The sequence below is a fragment of the Sturnus vulgaris genome, chromosome 1 (genome assembly GCF_052056855.1).
Source record: "Sturnus vulgaris isolate bStuVul1 chromosome 1, bStuVul1.hap1, whole genome shotgun sequence".
NCBI classification, from domain to species: Eukaryota; Metazoa; Chordata; class Aves; order Passeriformes; family Sturnidae; genus Sturnus; species Sturnus vulgaris.
The window spans coordinates 8,631,561-8,650,809 of NC_142243.1; the positions used below are offsets into that span (position 1 = coordinate 8,631,561).

Genomic DNA, 19,249 nt, shown 5'->3' on the forward strand with positions numbered 1-19,249 from the left:
GATACATTTTTTTCCTTTGATTTTTTTAAAAAATGTATTTAACTTCAGAATAGTTCTTCGAGTTCATAGAAAGTTTTAAGGATAGAATTGCATGTAACATCTTCAGGAAGAGGATTTAGTGTAAGAAGTTAATTTTTGAGAAATCTGAGAAATTTTATGTACTAGGACAGAATTAATGGAGCACATCTTTGGAGTCCTCTTGATGGATGTGTTCGTGCTTGCAAAATGATCTATTATTCCATTGGTATAATTGTGGGAAATTTTGCCTATATTTCCTATAGCAACAATTTTTCTTCCTTTCAGGCAGCAGATTTTTGCAGCCTTCACAGAGGAGTTTCTGGCAGCACCTTTTACAGATCAAATATTCCATTTCATCATTCCAGCGCTTGCTGATGTGCAGACTATTTTCCCTTATGAACTCTTTCTGAATGCACTATTATTAGCAGAAAGTGGATGTTCAAGAAGAAGCGATCAAGCCCCATGGCTTTTCTACTTTGTGTTAACAGTTGGAGAAACATATTTGGGTAAGCAAGCTGAGTGGACAATTCATAGCCTTTTCCATGTTGGAATTAATATATTACGTATTTCTTCAACATGGTTCATTGCCAAGTAAAAAGGACAGTTTGTGGATAAAAGTGTTGGAGAGATCTGTTACTTATTCTTAACCTTTTCATTATAAAATTGCATTAATTTGGTAAGATTTGGCATAATTTGTTTTGGTCAGGTATTTCTGGTAAAATATTTTTCATAGCACTGTGTGATCTCACTGATGAACTTTTTTTCAATGTATGTGCTCTAGGATCCCTTTCGGAGGAAGGACTTCTTGTGTATTTGAGGGTACTCCAAACTTTTCTCTCTCAGCTGCCTGTGTCTGCTGCTGGTACAAATTGTCAAGATGCAAACAGTGATTCTGAAGATGAGGATGAAGAAATCAGTAAAATGACAACTACACCGGTAAGCAGTGCAGAATTCCTGTGAATTTGTACAGCAGCAGCAGCAAAAATGGGCAAAAACACGATCACTCCAAGTCCAGTATTTTTCTATAAGGGAGTCTGCTTCTTAAAAATTGATGCTTGTTCACTGCAAGCAAATGGAACTTATTGTTTACATTAAAACAAACTCCTTACTAGAATAATGGATCATAAACTACAGATAGTGTGTCTCTGAAAGTACAAAGCTTTTATTTTAAAGAAGGCTTAAAATTGCCTTTTTATATTTGTATTTTGCAGAGATTTTCTTACTCTCTGTATTCTGTAGGTTCACGATGATGCTGAGATATAATGAAATACACTGAACTTAGTATTTTTTTTTCTCATGGAAGTAACTACAAGTTAAACAAGTGTTTGTCCTGTAGAATAGGTCTGTATATACCCACTATCTCAAAAGCCCTCAAAGGGAAACACCTGCTTTCTCTAATAATACATAGAGACACTGTTATAAAGAACTTCACTATAATTTAACCTTATAAACAGAATAAATCTAACTAACTTTAGTCTCCTACTACTCATATCAAGGCTTTGACTAACCAAAGTTGGACAGATGTAAATTTAACAGTTTCTTACTGTCCTTTATGTAATCTTTCAGAAGATACAGCCATTCAAAGGACTTAGTGTGCGTGCTTTCATTCTAGAATGTGAGAAAATTCACCATATTTAAAATTCATTAAAAAAAAACTTAGGGAGAGCCATGTTGCTAGGGAGTACTTGTAGCATTTAACTTGAGTGTTTTTAGATGTTGCATGTTACTGTTGCACCAAAACCTTTACCAGCACGGTGTGAATAAAATACTTAATTTGCCAGGCACAAACACTGTGTTCAATGTAAATATTGGCAGATTCTACTTGTGGCATAGAGATAGGTGATGCTTAAGAGATGATTTGGTCAAAACAAAGCACTAATTTCTATTCTCAGGTAACTTACACTAATTCATAAATTAGAAAAAAAAATTTGCTCAGAGGAGGCCGCTTTATATAGATAATACTGTTTATTGCAATATAGTTTTTTGTGTGTTTCTCCTATGATTTTTTTGTACCTATTCTATATTTTCATGCACATTTGTCTTACCAAAAAAAAAAAAATATAGTGGGTGAGGAACCCCTCTTTCTTAAAAATTTATTACTGATTAACTTGTGTCCTTCAATGAGCCTGACAGCTTTGATCAGTTGGGGGCAAGATAAAGATAGGAAATTAGGAAAAGAAAAGGTTGAGGTGGACTCAGTTATATGCCAAGAGAAAGCATTCCTCTTCACACACTGCTGGTACTACCCAGACATATGGTGACCACCCTGAACTTTGTTGTCATTTGTTAATCCAAGAATTGTGAATGTGAAAATACTCCTTGTAAAGGACTTTAGAATCAACATCCATTTCTGGGTTTCATGTCCAATGCTGATTGATGTCAGTGAAGAAGAGATGATCATTCATGTGTTTCATGCCAGTAAATGATTTTCCCTAATTGTATGCAAGTGTTGCAGATCATACTTACAGTAAAGGCAGTATTTCCACTGGCCTCAGTGAAGGATGGATACCAAAGCACAACATTTACCTGCCTGGGGCTTTAAGTTGGCTCTTGGGTCTGATATTTTTAAGACTTGGATATACCTATGTGCTTCTGTTTTATGTATTGTACAAGAAAACTTCATTCTAAGTTAAATTTGGAGGTATTTTTTAGTAGAAAATGGGATCTCATTAAAAAGGACTAAAAATAAACTTTCCTTTGATGCGTTTGTAGGCTGATGGGAGAATTTCAGTCCAGTACATAACTGAGGAGTGCCTCAAGAAACTGGACACAAAGCAGCAGACAAACACTCTACTGAACATGGTTTGGAGAGATTCAGCCAGTGAAGAGGTCTTCACCCTGATGGCATCAATCTGCCACACGCTAATGGTACAACACCGAATGATGGTGCCAAAAGTCAGGCAAGTAGAAATAATAGTCATCTTGACTGTAGTACATCTAAAATGAGTTTTTTTAGACTTGTTTTAAATTCCTTGTTGAGTTTTTTCTGTGTTTTCTTTTACAACTAGCTGAAATAAATTAGAATTTCAGAATTAAAACAGTAATTCCAGGCAAGCCAAAGAGTGGATTCTTTGTTTCTAATTTTTCTTGCTGTTCACTGTGCCCTCTCATGATTCTTGTAAGCATTTTATCTGTTCTTGCTCAGAGGCAGTGTTACGTGTCAATCTAGTAGAAATTGGACTACCTTGTTTTTAAAACATCCAGTGCTGTGAATTCCCTAGTCTCTCTGGCTAGCTGAGCACTGAAACCAACTTGCTCCCACCCTAAAGTGTATGCCAAAATCTCTTGCTACAAATTAAAATAATTCCTAACTATTGAAAACTGCTATTGTTTGGGGAGAGTTTGGCACCTGAGAAGAAACAAAGGAGATGTTCATTTGTGCAGTATTCTTTTACAAAGATTGTAAACCACAAATGGCAGAACAATGAGAGAAGATTTTTTTACCTTTTTATTATCAGACTGAGACCCATAAGTATTAACACTGTTCTGGTGCAAGTAGTTTTGAGTACCTATGTAGTTGCTGGTAGTAAAGTAAGTATTTAGGGAATGTTGTAAACATAATTCAAACTGCATTGTAAACAGTGATACAGAAAACTAATTAGGTGCTATCTTAGCCCAATGGTGTTTATAGCTGCTAGAGGAAGTAAGATGTCAGTGAAACTGTGATTGCTCGATTAGGGTAATTAGTTCTTTGTAGACTAATTGCATTAGAGCAGGATGTGAGACCTGAAGATCATAGCAGCAGTTGAATTAGTGTGCCAGCTTTATTGTTGCAAGTAGTACATTGCCTTGGATAGTAATTACTGAGCTTAAATGCATCGCTGCTTTGACTGGAGGCTTGCTGGTGAGCTGTGTGGAAAAGGGTGTTTAATGAATAAAGAAGTCACTGAACTTTAATTGTATGAGTATGGCATCTATTTCCTCTGAGGAGCTCTATTGGGTCTTTGCAATTATTTGTGATAACAAGCTCTTTACACATTGGATACATTCAGGAGTTATGAAAGTTCTACTCAGCATCTTCTAGTAGAAAATAATTCACAAATTGTAACATTTGAATAGCTGAATTTTAGAAATAAGTAGTAGATACTAAGATTTCTGTCAATGATACCAGTGCAATTACTTTCATGGTCAAAATGAACTTATTTTGCACAGATGTTTGGTAAATTAAAGTAGACAATTGCTAGTTCTGACTTAGAAGTCAGCTGTAAGTGCTGGGTTTGCCAAGGATCATCATTTCAGCAGGTGTCAATCTTTTATCCTATTCTCTGTACATTTTAGACTGGCCTAGGTTACCAAGCAGCTGTTTTAGACATAATTTTTGAGTGTTTTTTGAAGGACAGATTATGCTTATTTGTGTAATTTAAAAGGATAATTAAAAGACTTTTTGTCATTAAGTTGCACTGTTTTTATTTGTCTGGTGTTTTTTTTCGAAGCCCAAATAATTTTACCAAATTTAATGATAGTCTTTTGAAAACTTCTACACTTGCTTTGAAACTTCTAAATTACTTAATATCCAGAGTGAAGTATATCTACTTAATAAAACCATGTAGAAATAGTTAAGCAAAAATAATTTATCTAAAATTATTTTTAATATATTCTAAGAGCTTAATAGTGCTCTTTAATTTTGTGTTTGGACTCATACTGAGTCAAATGGTTTAAAATAGAAGGAATTGTTAAAAAGACAGTTTATTTAACATCATATATGTCTGTAATACAAAATAATGATAAAAACATAGAGGCTGCAAGTCTGAAAAGTGGGATGATAAATAGAGTAATAATTGAAAATAATCTTTCAATAACAAGAAAATTGGACAAGCTTCAGAAGAGACAAAATGACAAATACCTCAGTATTGTTTTAATAGTTCTGAGGTTTTTTTCCCTTCTGGGACAAAGATGAGAATTTCAGAATATAGACTTGTGTCACTCTGTTAAAGCTGAAGGCTTTTTTTTTTTTTTTTTTTTTCTGGAGGCTTCCAAGTAGTTTTATAATTTGACCTATGATTCTGATATTGTGTGGTGTTAGGAATATTGGTGTTGCTGAATCAACTCAGTATTTTCCTTGGTTTTGCAACAGAGACCAAGACAGAAACAAGATACCCACAAGTATAATGTTTTGAAAAGGAGCAAGCCTGTAAAGTTATTTTCTGATGCTCTAGACAGTGTGGTGGGATCCAGAGGTGGATAACTGAAAAAACACATAGCTTGGAGTTAGTTATTATGAATTTTGGTGAACTTTGAATAATTCTGGAAATATGCTATCAAGCCAAATTAAAGAAGGTCACAATACAAGAAAAACCTGACTGTAGCCTATGTTCAGTAACCTGGATTAGAGGTGTAAAATAAAATCCTGGTTGTAAAGGAACCATTGGGAGTTCTGCTTGTTTTGAAAAAGGATGGGGCTTTAATCTTTTTACTATGAAGTTGATACATATTATTGAATACAGTTATTTAAAAAAAAGAGAAAACTTGTGTCTTGGACTGTAGCTCTCAAAGAGAGACTTGCAAGACTTTTTTCATCAAAACTATACTTTAAATAAATAGTTTCTATTTCTATTTTCTAAGTTCTGTTTCTATAAAACATTTCAGGGTGTCATTTAATACCTTAGGCTTCATCTTCATTACAGCTGAGTATTGAACAGTGGTGGAAGCTGTGCTGGTACTGGGATGTCAGTCACTGTGTGTCAGTGCCCCCGAGTTCACTCGCCTTGCATTGTAACAGCTCCACAGTCACTGTTCATCGCTACTGCTAATTACTGTAACATTGCTCATCTTAGCCTGTGGTTCAGAATTGTTTGTTAGATTACACTCTGTGTGATCTGAGCAGCCTCTCTTCATATGTGTGCTGAGATACCCAGGCTTTACCTGAGGCTGTTGGGGTCATTCTTTAGGCAGTGTTCTGATACTGCTGTGTTTTTCTTAAAGCCAAAATCATTGTATATGCAGTTTGAACCTTCTATTTTAAGCTTTGCTTTATGTTCTTGGTGCAGTACAAACAGAGGTAGAAGCAGAAAGCAGCCAAAGGAGCAGGACAATTCAATTACCAATGTCTCGTACCTGTGACACCTCACGGTTCTGCAGTGACAGAATCCGCTGCCCTGGCAGCAGTGACCTGTCGCAGGCTGTATGAGCTCCTCTCATTCTGCTGGATTCTCTTCATTAACTTAAATGGTCTCAGTGGGAAACTGGGCCCAATTTATGACCTAGACTGAAAATCCTGCCTTTAACTAATTAACTTGTAGTGGTGCCTCAGCTAAATTAAGCTTAATGGGTCATTTAATCTGTCCCATTGCACAGGAGGAATTTGACACTTTTTTTGAACCAGAGGTGCCCAAAATGCTATTCTGGCAAGTAGACATAAATCATGTGGCCTTTGTGGACAATTAGATACCTAGAGAGAGAAACAAGGTTCTAAATAAATGATCGTTATGTACTTACTTTTGGGAACAGATAATTTAATTTGGTATGATTAAAATTGATACTTAACAGGAATCAGCAAAGTCAATTTAACTCTATCACAGCCTGAGGTTGAGGCAGTGTGTGTTTTTCCACTTGAAAGAAGTTTATCCTTTCTGGTAGCAGAGAAATGTTTCTTTCATCCAAATGACTCTGCTAAATCTTAATATTGGACTTTACAGAAAATCTATTAATGAATGCATTACATAAAACATGTATAATCTCATAATAAAGAAGTTGGTGGCATTCAGTGAGATTTTCAAGAAAATGCAAAACCTCCAGATATGAGGAGTTTAAACTAGCTGCTTAGGTTGTTTTTAGAATTGTGCAAATACTGAAAATGAAGCCCCTAGGTTAGATTTTACAAGTTTATATAAAAATCAAAATCTCTCTAATCTTTTTCATTTCTTGTTTTTTGTGTGTGTGTGAATTTTTTTTTCTTTAAAAGAAAAAGTGGTCAAGGCTGTATGGACACTCAAGCTTTTTATTAGCTGATCTCTAAACTTCGTGGATTCATAAGGCTTTTTCCTCAGGATATACAAGCCATCCCTGTACTCTTCCACAGTTTATCAGAAATTCTTGCAGTGTCATTTTAATGTATCTCTACCCAGAAAGGCTGTTTTTAAGCATATGAAAATCTTTTCTCTGCCAAGGAAACAGACCAAATAATGTAGATTTTGACTTACTTTAATTTTCAGAATTTTAATTTTTTACTTAATTTTTTTTTTGCTTTTTCACAGTCCTTTTTTTTTTTTTTGTCAATGTGAAACCAATAGTTTTAAAACTTTATTACAGCCAATTTTGTGTAGATGCAAGTTTTCAAGGCCATCCTTATATTTTGTGGTGGGTTTCTTTTTTGTACTTTTTTGTTTTTTTGAAAGCCAATTTCTGTACTTGGAGTGGAAAAGTAGCTGGTTTTTCTGCCATTTTTACTTTTGCAGTGGATTAAATTTCAAGTGAATCTAGCAATGCAAATATCTTGTAACACATGGCCCAGTTCACCATTCTGTGTTCAGTTTGCAGTTCTGTGTTTGCTTTCTGGTCACAGTATGGAAACTTTAAAATGGAAGCTTTAGAACTGATGTATTAATTTTCTTCATTTTTACAGTTATTTCGTCTTAATCAAACAGGCTGTTGGTACCATCTTCTACCAAATGTGCATTTTTGTACTTAAACGGATTTTCAGGAAAGGGAAATGTGAAAGTTGAATGCATTCAGCATTTCTGGAACTGAGCCATGAAACAGAGCAGTTGCTACAATTGACTGCCTGAATCACGGATATGGAATAAAAATTGCTAAAACTTAGGCAAAGGTTATTATTATAAGCTCTTAAGGCTTGTCCTTTTTTCCCCTTCATTACTGCTGAATATTGCTAGAATGAAAAAATGAATTACATTATGATAGGTTCATCGTCCATAATGTTTGTTCATTTCTGCTCAGACTGTTACATAATTTCCAGGGGTGATTGTGAAATTAACAAGTTTTTGCTTGGAAGCTGTGTGAGACCTGAAGGCAAGGTGCCAAATTACTTTTCTTTTTAAATATGAGCATTAAAACTGAAGGTCACCGAGGAAATTTCTCATTTCGGAAACCAAGACATCTGAGCTATCATTCAGATACTTAAACATTAAAACACAAATCCTTATTCTAAATCAGCTAGGTATGATAAGGCTGTCCTTACATATTAATGCATAATTTTTGCCAAATGTCAAAATAATGTGACTTTAGAAGGAAATAGAATTCTCATGTATCAAATTCAGGTTGAATTTTTTTTAAAAAACCACATAGTTAAAGTAGAACTTTATATAACAGCAAAACTTACCTTAAACTGGCATTAACTCAGTTGCTTCAAATTTGACTTGGACTTGGTCATGTCCCCATTGTGCAATTTCTGTGAAATAAGTGAAGCTCCCAACTTTTTTTAAAGGTACTGATCTGTGCATTTAAAATTCAAAGAGGCACACTGCAAACTCAAGGTTCCTTTTTTCACTTTCCATTTTTCTGCATGGCCCTACTCTATTTCCAGAACTCCCTGTACCTGTGAAATGATTCTTTGTGCTTGGTGAGGAGTTGTGCCCTCCTCATGCTGCTTTATCCTGGCACAGATCCTTGTCTGTGCAGCTGCATCTGGGGGATGCAGGTGAGCTGGGAGCCCGAGGAAGGGACCAGCTGTGGGCTCAGGATTGAGGCTGTGCTGGTGGGAAGGAGCAGGAGGAGCAGCCAGGACCCAGGGGCCTGTGCACTGGTCTGTGACAGAGTGTGTAGGTGTTCTTGTGTGGGATTTAAACCATTCTCCAGTGTTTTTAATCAAAAATATCAATCTTTATTGATGTTTTATTTTTTTATCCTTAATTAAATATATGCATCTTTTCCTTTTGCCGTCTAGCAAATTTTAATTTCCATGTGGTCCATAATAAATACTTTGTTTTCTGGCAGCAGGTAGTTTCCCCTCTCTGCTCCCATTTCCCATTCTCCTATCTCTTGTATGCCTGGTCACAGAGAATTTTGATTTTGCAAAACTATTGACCAGTGGAAGATGTAGATCTCAGTATTTGTTTTACTTACTTTCTAATAAGAATGAGGAGACCTAGGAAAGTAGCATCTAGAAAAATTAACTGAATACTGTACTTTGATACCTGAAAAATGGCTGTTTAGTCAGTGAAATCTGGTTTGGTTTCTAGAAGACATTGTTTCAAATTATTTTGTCCCGTATGTTGTTTCCTGCAGGGGGAACAGGAAAAGTCACACTAGGGGTGACTTTCTAGTTTCAGGAAGCTTTTTATTTCTCATTTCTATGAAAAGTTGATCATACTGTAGTCATGTCTGAAATCATGTGGTTGAAGTCAGCTCTGTGTATAACTGACTTGTGAAATTGTACGTTTATTAATTAATAAAATTTTTTCAAACAAACAATAAATTTCACTCTACAGAGTGTTAGTGTATGTGTAGCTTTCCTGCCATTGTTTCATTGATGTTCTATTTCTCTCTGCCACGCTGAGTATACCAGTAAAATTGCCATAGTTCTGACATAAACGAAGATATTTTAATCTACCTTTTGCAAAAATTGCTGCATTTATTACTGTCAGAAGAACCACAGAAGTGACCTGTTAACTAGTTTGGTGTAATTTTCTATATTAGAATTTTTAAAGTCCCAGATCATTAATTCAGTGTTACGTTATTTTTATTAATATATGTTGAATTCTGTGAAAGACTGGAAATGTTTATATTGTATAGTTCGTTGCTGATTTAATAAAAACTGTTACTTTTAGTATAAGGTTTTATATGGTTGATTTTCAGCTTTTGGGGCTTTCACCAGATTTGATCCAAATAAGACCCTTCATCCTGAAAATGTAAATTTAAATCGTTAATTTCTGAGAAGTGCTTGACAGAAAAGTTCTTAAAGAAACATTGTGTTTTGTGAATACAGTATTTTGGAAGATGCAATTAATTTGAACTTCTTCTTGCAGGCTTCTTTATAGTTTAGCCTTTAATGCCAGATTCCTGAGGCATCTTTGGTATTTGATATCTTCAATGACTACACGAATGATTACAGGGTATGTATTCTGCCATTTCTGGAGCTGGTTCTTTGTTAAAATAGAGCATATCTAGTGAAAAGGGAATGGGACAGTTAGAAGTATGGTTACTTATTCCCTTTGATTTCATAAAACTGAGTAAAATCTTGGAAATCAGACAGAATAAGAAAATACTTACCTAAAATGGGTTGAACATTTTGTACTTCTTGGAGTGCTTACCAGCATCAGTGTAACAAACACTGAAGCTCCAGTTCATTATCCCAGGCGTGTGAGTTTTATCTCACATGCTCTGACTCGTCCAGAAACAGGTGGTGGCAAAACCACTTTCCTGGGAGCTGAGGCACTGGACCTACAGATGTGTTCAGTGCTGACATGCAGAGAATTATTCTCTGCTTCATGTCTCCAGAGTATCTGCAGTCTGTATTAGTTAATGACCAGGTTTATTTGTCATGGAGACACTGAGGTACCAGTCACAAGAACTTGTGAAGAGTAACCTTATTTTCCAAAAATTGGAAATAATAGTTATTTAACTGAGAACACCATTGTTATATTGCTGTTGGAGCTACTACCAGATTTTTTTACTAGAATGTTGAAGATAATACTTTATAGAGTATTTTATTAACCCTCTCTTTTACGCTGCATTTTGTATTTTAAGGTCTATGGTGCCACTCCTTCAAGTGATTTCAAGAGGCTCTCCAATGTCTTTAGAGGACTCTAGTCGAATTATCCCTCTCTTCTACCTTTTCAGTTCTTTGTTTAGTCACTCACTTATTTCTATCCATGATAATGAATTCTTTGGTGACCCAATAGAAGGTGAGTTTCGAACATACTAAATAGCAGTGCTGTGTAAAATGTTTTTGTGTGAGGCTGGGCAATGATTTGCTGACATGTGGGAGGAAGGAGCTTCTGGGCTGGCTTACTGATGGTCCCCTGAGCACCAGCTGTCAGCTGGCTCTTTTATGGTGATTGCACTTAGAAAAAAGAGAGAAAAATTAATGGTCTGCACCTTGGGAACCCTAGCTTTACACACGGTCTGATATGGAAGTTCTTAATCATGATAATTTTTAATGAATTAGTGAAGAGAGCAAACTTCTTCTGGACTGAACCTGTAGTTTAATGTATAAATTTAACATAGCAGGAATCAGAAAAGAGATCAAGGGGATATTGTAATGAAAATAATTGTGACCACACAATCCCAAGATTTGATCTCCTTTCTAAATGTTTACTCATTCTCTTTTTGGGTGATGTTTCTTTTCTCTACCTTTAGATTATGTGTGTGAATATTAAAGTTTAATTAAATAAGTGGAGTTTTAAAAAGTCATTTAAGGAAACTTAAACTTGTGTTTCATGTAGTTGTAGGTCAAAGACAATCATCAATGATGCCTTTTACACTAGAAGAGCTTGTAATACTCTCTCGCTGCCTTCGAGATGCATGTCTAGGAATCATAAAGTTGGCTTACCCAGAAACAAAGCCAGAGGTTCGTGAGGAATATATTGCAGCTTTTAGAAGTGTTGGAGTAACAAAAAACACGGAAATGCAGCAATGTATACAGACAGAACAGAAAAGGTGGATTCAGTTATTCAAGGTAAATTGTGTCAATTTTCAGGCATAGCTGAATAAAATTTTCATGATTCTGCTGAAGATATGAAATTAGATACTTTGATCTCTAATTTTCTTGCTGTTGCAACAAGGAATGTAGATTTAGGAAGATTGCTGTTTGGCTTGTATGCTAAACTTCAAGTAACTAAATTCTGATAACAATTTTCTTTTCCTTCTGTCAACTCTTTAGTTTTCTTGCTTGTTATGTTTATAAAAAGTTACTGTGTAAAATATGGGGTTCAGCTCAGTCTCCCATTCAGCAAGGTAAGCATGTTGTTATAACTTTGTATAGGTGTGAAATTCTAACAAAATCTAGTGATTACTCGGGTACTTCTGTATTGGAGACTTCACTATATTGGTACCATGCTCTATTAGTTTTGTTGGTATTCTCCTAAAATCTGTTGGTATTCCTCATTTTGGGTTTGCTGGAATACTAAAGGAAAGGTGAATCTGGATTAGCAAATGTGAATTTAGTGTATGTTCTTTCTGGATACCCACCAGTGTTTTTCTGCTGATTTTATCTGTGGCATCCTAGCTAAGACATGAGTTAAGAGAAGCTGAAAACATTGGCAGAAAAAAACCCGTAATATAACTGTTGCTGAAAAAAAAGAGTGCTTGACTTGTCATGAAAATTCTGCAGCAAACACATCTAGTCAGCTAAAATCGCTCATTAAAGAAGTGGGAGCAGAAGAAATGCATTTTCCAAATTGAATGCTAGATTTACAGTCTGTTTAATACTGGCGACCTCTCGCACACTAATGTTCAGTTCGAGTCATCAGCTGTCCCTTCAGGTCTTTTATCACTGCTTTTGTCAAGCTATCTATTTAATTGAAAGAAGTTAATTGAATGAAAATGATCAACTAAGCTTGTATTAATATTGCTAATGGAACTTTCTTCTTGGCCATGTTTAGAGAAAGATGTCATGCTAGACTTTAGGAAAGGCCCATTAAGGCTTGCACTTAACCTGATGGGCTAATTAAGGAATGCTTATTCATTCTACAAGTCTAAGGTAGCCTCTATCCAGCCTATTCTGCCTGATTTTACAACACATTTCACTTATGAGCATAAGCATTAATAGCAGTGAGAGTAACTGATAATGTTTTGATCGCATTGAATACAGTCCTAATGCACCACTGAATTTGTAATTTGCACAGATTGATCTAATATATGTTTGCACAATGTAATTTAATTACATGTCTTTAAATTGCCAAATAAACTTTTGATTTAAAGGTCACTAATGAAACCCCCAATATGTCTTTTTTTTTTTTTTGAGAAATATGTCAGACCAGGGAGAGTTTTATGCATGCAGTTCATATCATGCCTCCTTTTTGTTTGCTTTGGTTTATTATGCTTTATCAATCTTTCTGTAAATTGGTGGATTTCAGGTGAATTTGGTCATATTTTGCTGTCATTCAGAAAGCTGTAAAATCCTGAGTTACTTTGTCCCACTTTGACAGTCAGAAATTAAACTTGTAGTGGAACTGTCAAAACTGAGTGTGCTCTTATTATGTTCAGGAGCCAGAGTTGTCTTCCATCAGTTGAATTGAAAATAAAAGTCTTGAGGGTATCTGGAAGGCTCCAGTTCTACTCAAAAAAGAAGATAATAGTAGAGCTTCCCTCGTTTACTTCCTCAGATGCATGTTTGTTGTTACTGATAAAAAAGGAACGTGGCTGAAGTTAATGTCATCGAGAAGTCTCCTGTGCATAGCACTGAGTCTTTCCTGAGGGCACTTTCCAAATTGCTTGGTGCCAGTAAGCAGGCAGCAGTACCTTCTTCCAAATCATTAAAACAAAGCTAAAGTAGTTAATTATAAATTCAAGTAGAAAATTATTTTTCTTTCTTTTGCACTATATCAGGTAAATCCCATATAACTGATAGATATATCTTTGCTGAAGCTTTTACAAGCTGCTGGCTGAAAAAAAGGCACATTCCTTCTTTATCATCTGTGCTTTTAATTTATATATTTCCTTTTTCTTATTTTTCATGTCTCTGGTGTCTAGTGAAATCCATATGTGTATATATAAAGTGAATGAAATATGTATATATATAAAAATATCCACACACATATATACATGCACATACAGGCTTTACTTCTGCCAGGTAATAGTACATCTGGAAATAGTGAGGCTGCTGACAATGATGTGCATATTTGCTAACAGATTGGAGGTCTTTGGTAAGGTTTACATGTGTAAATGTCTTCATTCAACAGAATCCCCCATTTTTGGCTTGGCAGAATGATGAGTAGTGTAGTCAACTGTTTGAGATTTCATAGAAAATCTTAAGTTATGAGTACATGAAAATGGATTTTGTTAAACAAAATAATTATTTCACTATCCTAAGTTAATCCTGTGAAATCAAGTTTCTAATTTTGTTGAATTTTCGTTTTAAATGCTGCTTGCACTGGATACTTTATTGGGAAGAAATCCCATTTTAATATTTTTTATTGTAGTTTATCTTCCCTTTCAATAGAATACATACGTACAAAAGTTGTTACAAAGTTGAGTTGGGCTGGCAGCTGAGTTAGTGCTCTCAGTATACATGCATTCTGCAGGAGAAACTCCCATTTCACCTAGTCTGATTCAGCTTCCTTTAAGGTTTCTTTAGTTGCTTATAAAATATTGTATTTACATGGTCTTCGTGTGGATCGTATTTTCTGATTTTATTTTCCTTTTTAAAAGCATTTGCCTCACTTACAGTAGTAATGAGACCAGAGGGCTTCAGTGACTCATGTAACCTGCACTGAATTTTATAAGGGAAAGGTGATGAAAATTCCCATGTAATCAGACAGTCCTCTTAATAGCATTCTTTGTTCTGTCTTGAATGAAGACATTACCTTAAAAACTGGATGTTAAAAGCTCTTTTGTGTGGCATCTAGACACAGAATCCTTTAGAAGGCTCATTAAACTTTGTTACTCTTGACACCTGTCTATTAAGACTGTCTTTTAGCAAGATTATTTCAGAAAAGCTCAGTGTACCTTTTTTTTGTTATTCATTTTTCAAGTGCTGTACCTTAAAGTTGCCAAACAGATGGCTATTCATTATAACAGTGATAATGTCTTCTTAGCCTAGTAATTTACTATTCTATTGATTCCACTTAATTCTGTTTTATGTAGTGGTAGGTGAACTTGATACAGCTTTGGACAGAAGACATGCAACCGAGTGTGGCAGTTCTGCTTGAGGTGGAGAATTTTTTAGCTTGGTTTCTCTACTTCTGTTTTCTTTTCTGGATTGGAGGAAACTGCCAGGAAAAACACTAAAATTGCAAAGATACCCTAGTGACCATGATAACAATTTTTCTCAGCCTCTCAATTTTGCTAGGAAGAGAAAACATTATATACATACATGATATACATTGTATGTAGACTTGTTTAGGTGTTATTTTCTTTAAACAAGTAGTTTAGTATTGATAATGACTTGTTTGGGTTTCCCTGAACTGACATGCAGCACTTTAGGTGTGCAGTACTGCTAAATCCTATGTAATCCTGGTTCCTTGATTTTGGAATGAGACTTGTATAAGCCAGGTTTTTCGATGTCTTGCAGGTGAACCATGATTACTTAATTTCATTCTAAGGTATTTAAGTCTAACAGCAAGGTTTTGTGAGTTAAAAATAAGTGGCTATTTTATACATTACTGATTTTTTTTAAAAAAGCTTTTGCGTTGTACATTTAATTATGTAATTACATTCACAGTGCTAAATGTATATTGAATGTCTGTGTTTCTGACACCTAGGTTATCACAAACTTAGTGAAAATGTTGAAATCTAGGGATACAAGGAGAAATTTCTGTCCACCAAATCACTGGCTCTCAGAACAAGAAAATATTAAAGCAGACAAGGTAAGAGTCATATCCTTTTCAACAAATTCTTAAAGGTGCCAAATTTTCAACGGTAAAGAGTTTGATTCCTGACAGTATTAGTGATGTTGATTTTGCATAGATTGTATGGTTTAAAACCTGGAATAATGTTGCTTTTCTCTATTATAAGAGTCTTGCACCTGTTAAGAAACTTGTATGTTAAAGCATGTTTCCAATCAATAAAGGAGAATTTGCCCTACAGTGCAAGAGTGTAAATTATTGGCATTTATAGCCAATAGGAGAATTGGAAATCTAGTAGCGTTTAGTTGCATATTCTCATAGTAAAAATGCTAAATGAAAGAATTGCACTGTAGTGGGGAAGATTCTCTTCCAAAATGATAGAAAATTCAGCAGCATTTTCTGTACTTACCTCACCTTGAAATTACTTTTTCTAAGAGCTTTTGAAAAAAAAAAAAGACATTATCTCTAAAATTGTATACGTGTGTGCAAAAGAAAAGGCTAATACCTGCTGTGGACTGGATTCCTTTGAATCATGACACATGCTCAGTATAAAATAAACAGAATATTTGACGCCTCAAAATTCAAAGTCAGCTTGTCTAGTGTCCTAAATACCAGAACTGAATGTAACATTGTGTGGTATTTTAAAATACTTGGGATTTATATTGTATTGTTGTTAATTGTGCAGCTCTCCTGTAAGGCACAAGTATAAGGAGGGATCAGCAGAAAAGAAAATGTTCATTATTGCATATGACAACTCTGTGCATTTTCTATGCAGTAGTAAATTGTAATGTGTAATCAGGTCCTTTTAACTGTGAAATCCTGTTAATTTGTGAGGTCACACAGCTGTATGTGCCATCAGCCAGACACATCTGGAGAGTCAGGAGGATGGGGAGGATAGGACCACTGCAATCTACTTTGGATGGTAAGACACTGTCTATGCCATTTTAGCTCAGCTAAGTCAAAATAAGAGTTGGCCTTATGCAAAGAAATCTATCTTTTCTAGAGCTCAGTTGAGTATTTTGTAGTAGAATCTTGGTAGCCAAAAGCGACTTTTTCATAATTTTGGTTAAGATTTTTTTTAATTGTGTACTCGTATGCATGTGTACATGTCTTTAGAATATTTAATGTTATTTAATTTAATAATTTATTTGCCCAAGCTTCTGCTGGCATTGATGAGGGGAAATGATGAGGTAGAGAAATTGTGTTTTTAAAATGATGTATTAATAGGTATAAAAGGCAGTTGCATAGAACAGGAAGTTAATACAGTTGCAGAAGATGTAAAGCATTGAGATTTTGCTTTTACTGTATACTATACAGAAACATTTTCATTATGTATTAAACTGTAACAAACAGGCTTTGCATGGTAAATATTGATTCCTGTTTATAAATATTGTCTCTAATTAGATAAGGCAGAAACTTAAATCTCTGAATTACTCAAAATATCAGGATTTTATGGAACTTGCAGAGAAAGATTAGAGAATGGGACAAACTTAGCAATCAGGGTAAATTTACACTAGATTAGTTGTGCCAATATGCTTTCTCATGTAGACAGTCTGTTTCTTCAAGCTTTTCATACCTTTTCAGCTTCACTATTCTAGAATTTTACCTCTCTATGAACAGGTAAAATAATCATTAAATCACTGGCACTTATGCAAAATTAATAATGAATTAAAAATGGGGCCTTTAAGTGGCAAAATGATTCATCTACAATAGTCCTTACTGTCTTTGAAGATGATGCAATCTGGTTTAGTTAGTTTAGCAGGTACAGTAGATCATGTAGAGACTTTGAATGCTGCTGTAGACTTGTACAGAATTCCGAGCTTTGTCCTGGGTTGAAACCTAAAGACTTCTAGTGATAATTTTTATTTGAATAGCTATGATGGTAGAAGTTTATTTTGATTACCTTATTAGTGTAGTTGCCAGATAATAACTGGTTGGCTCAGTTTAAGTACTGCTGAGAATATTTAATTTTTTATGTTTTCAGTTTAGTTTCTTTCTTTGGAAGTCAGCTCTTCTCCACATCAGCAGTCTTTGTTTCTTTCACTGACCTACATGACTCTCCCCAGCTGTTTATATTGTCTGGATGTTCTTCACTGTCAAACCTGTTCCACATTAATGACTTCCACATTCTCCTGGTCTCCTTGCCCTCATACCTACAGTACCTTGAGCTCTCTGCTGGGTCTTCCTTCCCCAAATGCCCCCAGTTCTCTCCATTTCATGCCTCCCCTAGTGTGGGCAGTTGGGGAATAAGGAATGCCTGTGCTGTGCTGGTGTGAGCAGCTGTTCCCTCCTTTTTCCTGGCTGGCTTCAGGTGAGCTGGCACACTGAGCACTGCTCTCCTGGCTCTGCCTGTGTTCAGGTTGCTAAAGGAATTTCTCCTCTCTGGCCCATTGAAAATTTTCACAGTACTTGGTATTTTTGAATTTCCTGTTCTCTGTCGAAGTTGAAGTTCAGCTGATGAACTCAAGAGATGTGTTGGAGGCAAGATGGTGAGGAAAGATGACTGTGTTCATGTAAACCTTGTTTTCATATGAAATCAGGCTAAAAAGGAAGTGCAGTCAACATGAATGTGTGAAAACAAGCAGGTAACCTTGTGCACATGACTTGTTTAATCCCTCTTGACTCCATATGGGTTAAAGCCAATTAGCATGAAAGTACTGCTGAATCACATATGGTCATGTTTATTTGTGCTTTTTCATTTACTTAAATGGCAGACTTGTGAGTTCTAAATGCCCTCTGTATTGATGACTCCATCCCATATTTCTCTTTAAAGAAAGAAGCTGTGATGGAGAAATGCAGATAAAATTGACTAATTGACTGAAATAATTGAACTGTCGAAGTCATGTAGTAGTTTACCTTTGCTGTACATGCACTTTTCATTTAAAATGCTTTTAACTGTTAGCTTAATAGGCTTCATACATTGACTTTAATTAAAAATGTTTACTAAGTAAACTAAAGGTAATCACAAATAAACATTTTATCAGAAATTCCAAAGGCTTGCAATGTTGAAAGCTGCTCCCAATGAATATATATCAAGATAAATGATGTTTAGGGTCATATCCTATTAAATTGGTGCTTAAAATATCCCTACTTAAAGTGCTTTGAGGATTTAAAAAACAAACAAAAAAGAACACTGAAATGTTCAGTCCAGAAGATGGCAGAAGATGCTTGTTACCATGGGTAGAAGCCAAAAAAACCCCCCTTGAAACTGTAATCCAAAACTTCCAGCCAGGGTAGTGACATGAAGCGTTTACTTATTTCGTAATACACTCTGTGAGTATTCCAGACTGTGGAGTCTTTTTTCAGAGAGGTGGTTATTAAGCATGAAAATGAAACAGCTGAGGAACTGTGGGTGTTGTTACCTCTGTAGACTGAAGTCAGGTGGACCTTTGGCCACAGTGGCTCATCAGTGAGCAATATTGACTGCACTTAATTAATTTACAGTCAGATATGTGCTGGCTGGCTGAGTTTGCTCCCATGAAGTTGGAGCAGGATTGTCATTTCTACTGTGCATCACCAAAAGTTTAGTTGTTTCCTTAAACTACCCTCTGTGGGTTCAAAGGAGCTGCACAATCGTTTGGGAACTGCATAAATCAGCCTCTCTGCTGTGGCTTCTTGAATTCTTCTCCAAGATTTTTGTCTTAAGTACGTTATACAGGTTCTTGGTGATGTTTTCACTGTTTTTGCAGTGACTGGATTTAATGTGGTCATTGTGACTTTGCTGTTAGGAGAGAAAACTCTTTGAAAAAAAATTTATCTTTCTGTTGGTTTCTTTAGATGTGGTTTCATTCTAAAGGTTTTTACCTAAACCAACTTGATTGAAAGTAGAT

General features: G+C 35.3%; 1 protein-coding gene across 1 annotated transcript in view; it reads left to right on the forward strand.

Moving 5' to 3' along the window:
* The window catches only part of UBE3C (ubiquitin protein ligase E3C), a 71,490-nt gene that overhangs the window by 19,051 nt on the left and 33,190 nt on the right, over nucleotides 1-19,249 (forward strand). The window contains exons 8-15 of the mRNA XM_014872232.2: nucleotides 304-524; nucleotides 800-954; nucleotides 2,731-2,918; nucleotides 9,939-10,025; nucleotides 10,660-10,817; nucleotides 11,358-11,590; nucleotides 15,336-15,440; nucleotides 16,254-16,341. Of these exons, the coding sequence (XP_014727718.1) occupies nucleotides 304-524; nucleotides 800-954; nucleotides 2,731-2,918; nucleotides 9,939-10,025; nucleotides 10,660-10,817; nucleotides 11,358-11,590; nucleotides 15,336-15,440; nucleotides 16,254-16,341 (1,235 nt within the window). The remainder of the gene's footprint in view (nucleotides 1-303; nucleotides 525-799; nucleotides 955-2,730; nucleotides 2,919-9,938; nucleotides 10,026-10,659; nucleotides 10,818-11,357; nucleotides 11,591-15,335; nucleotides 15,441-16,253; nucleotides 16,342-19,249) is intronic.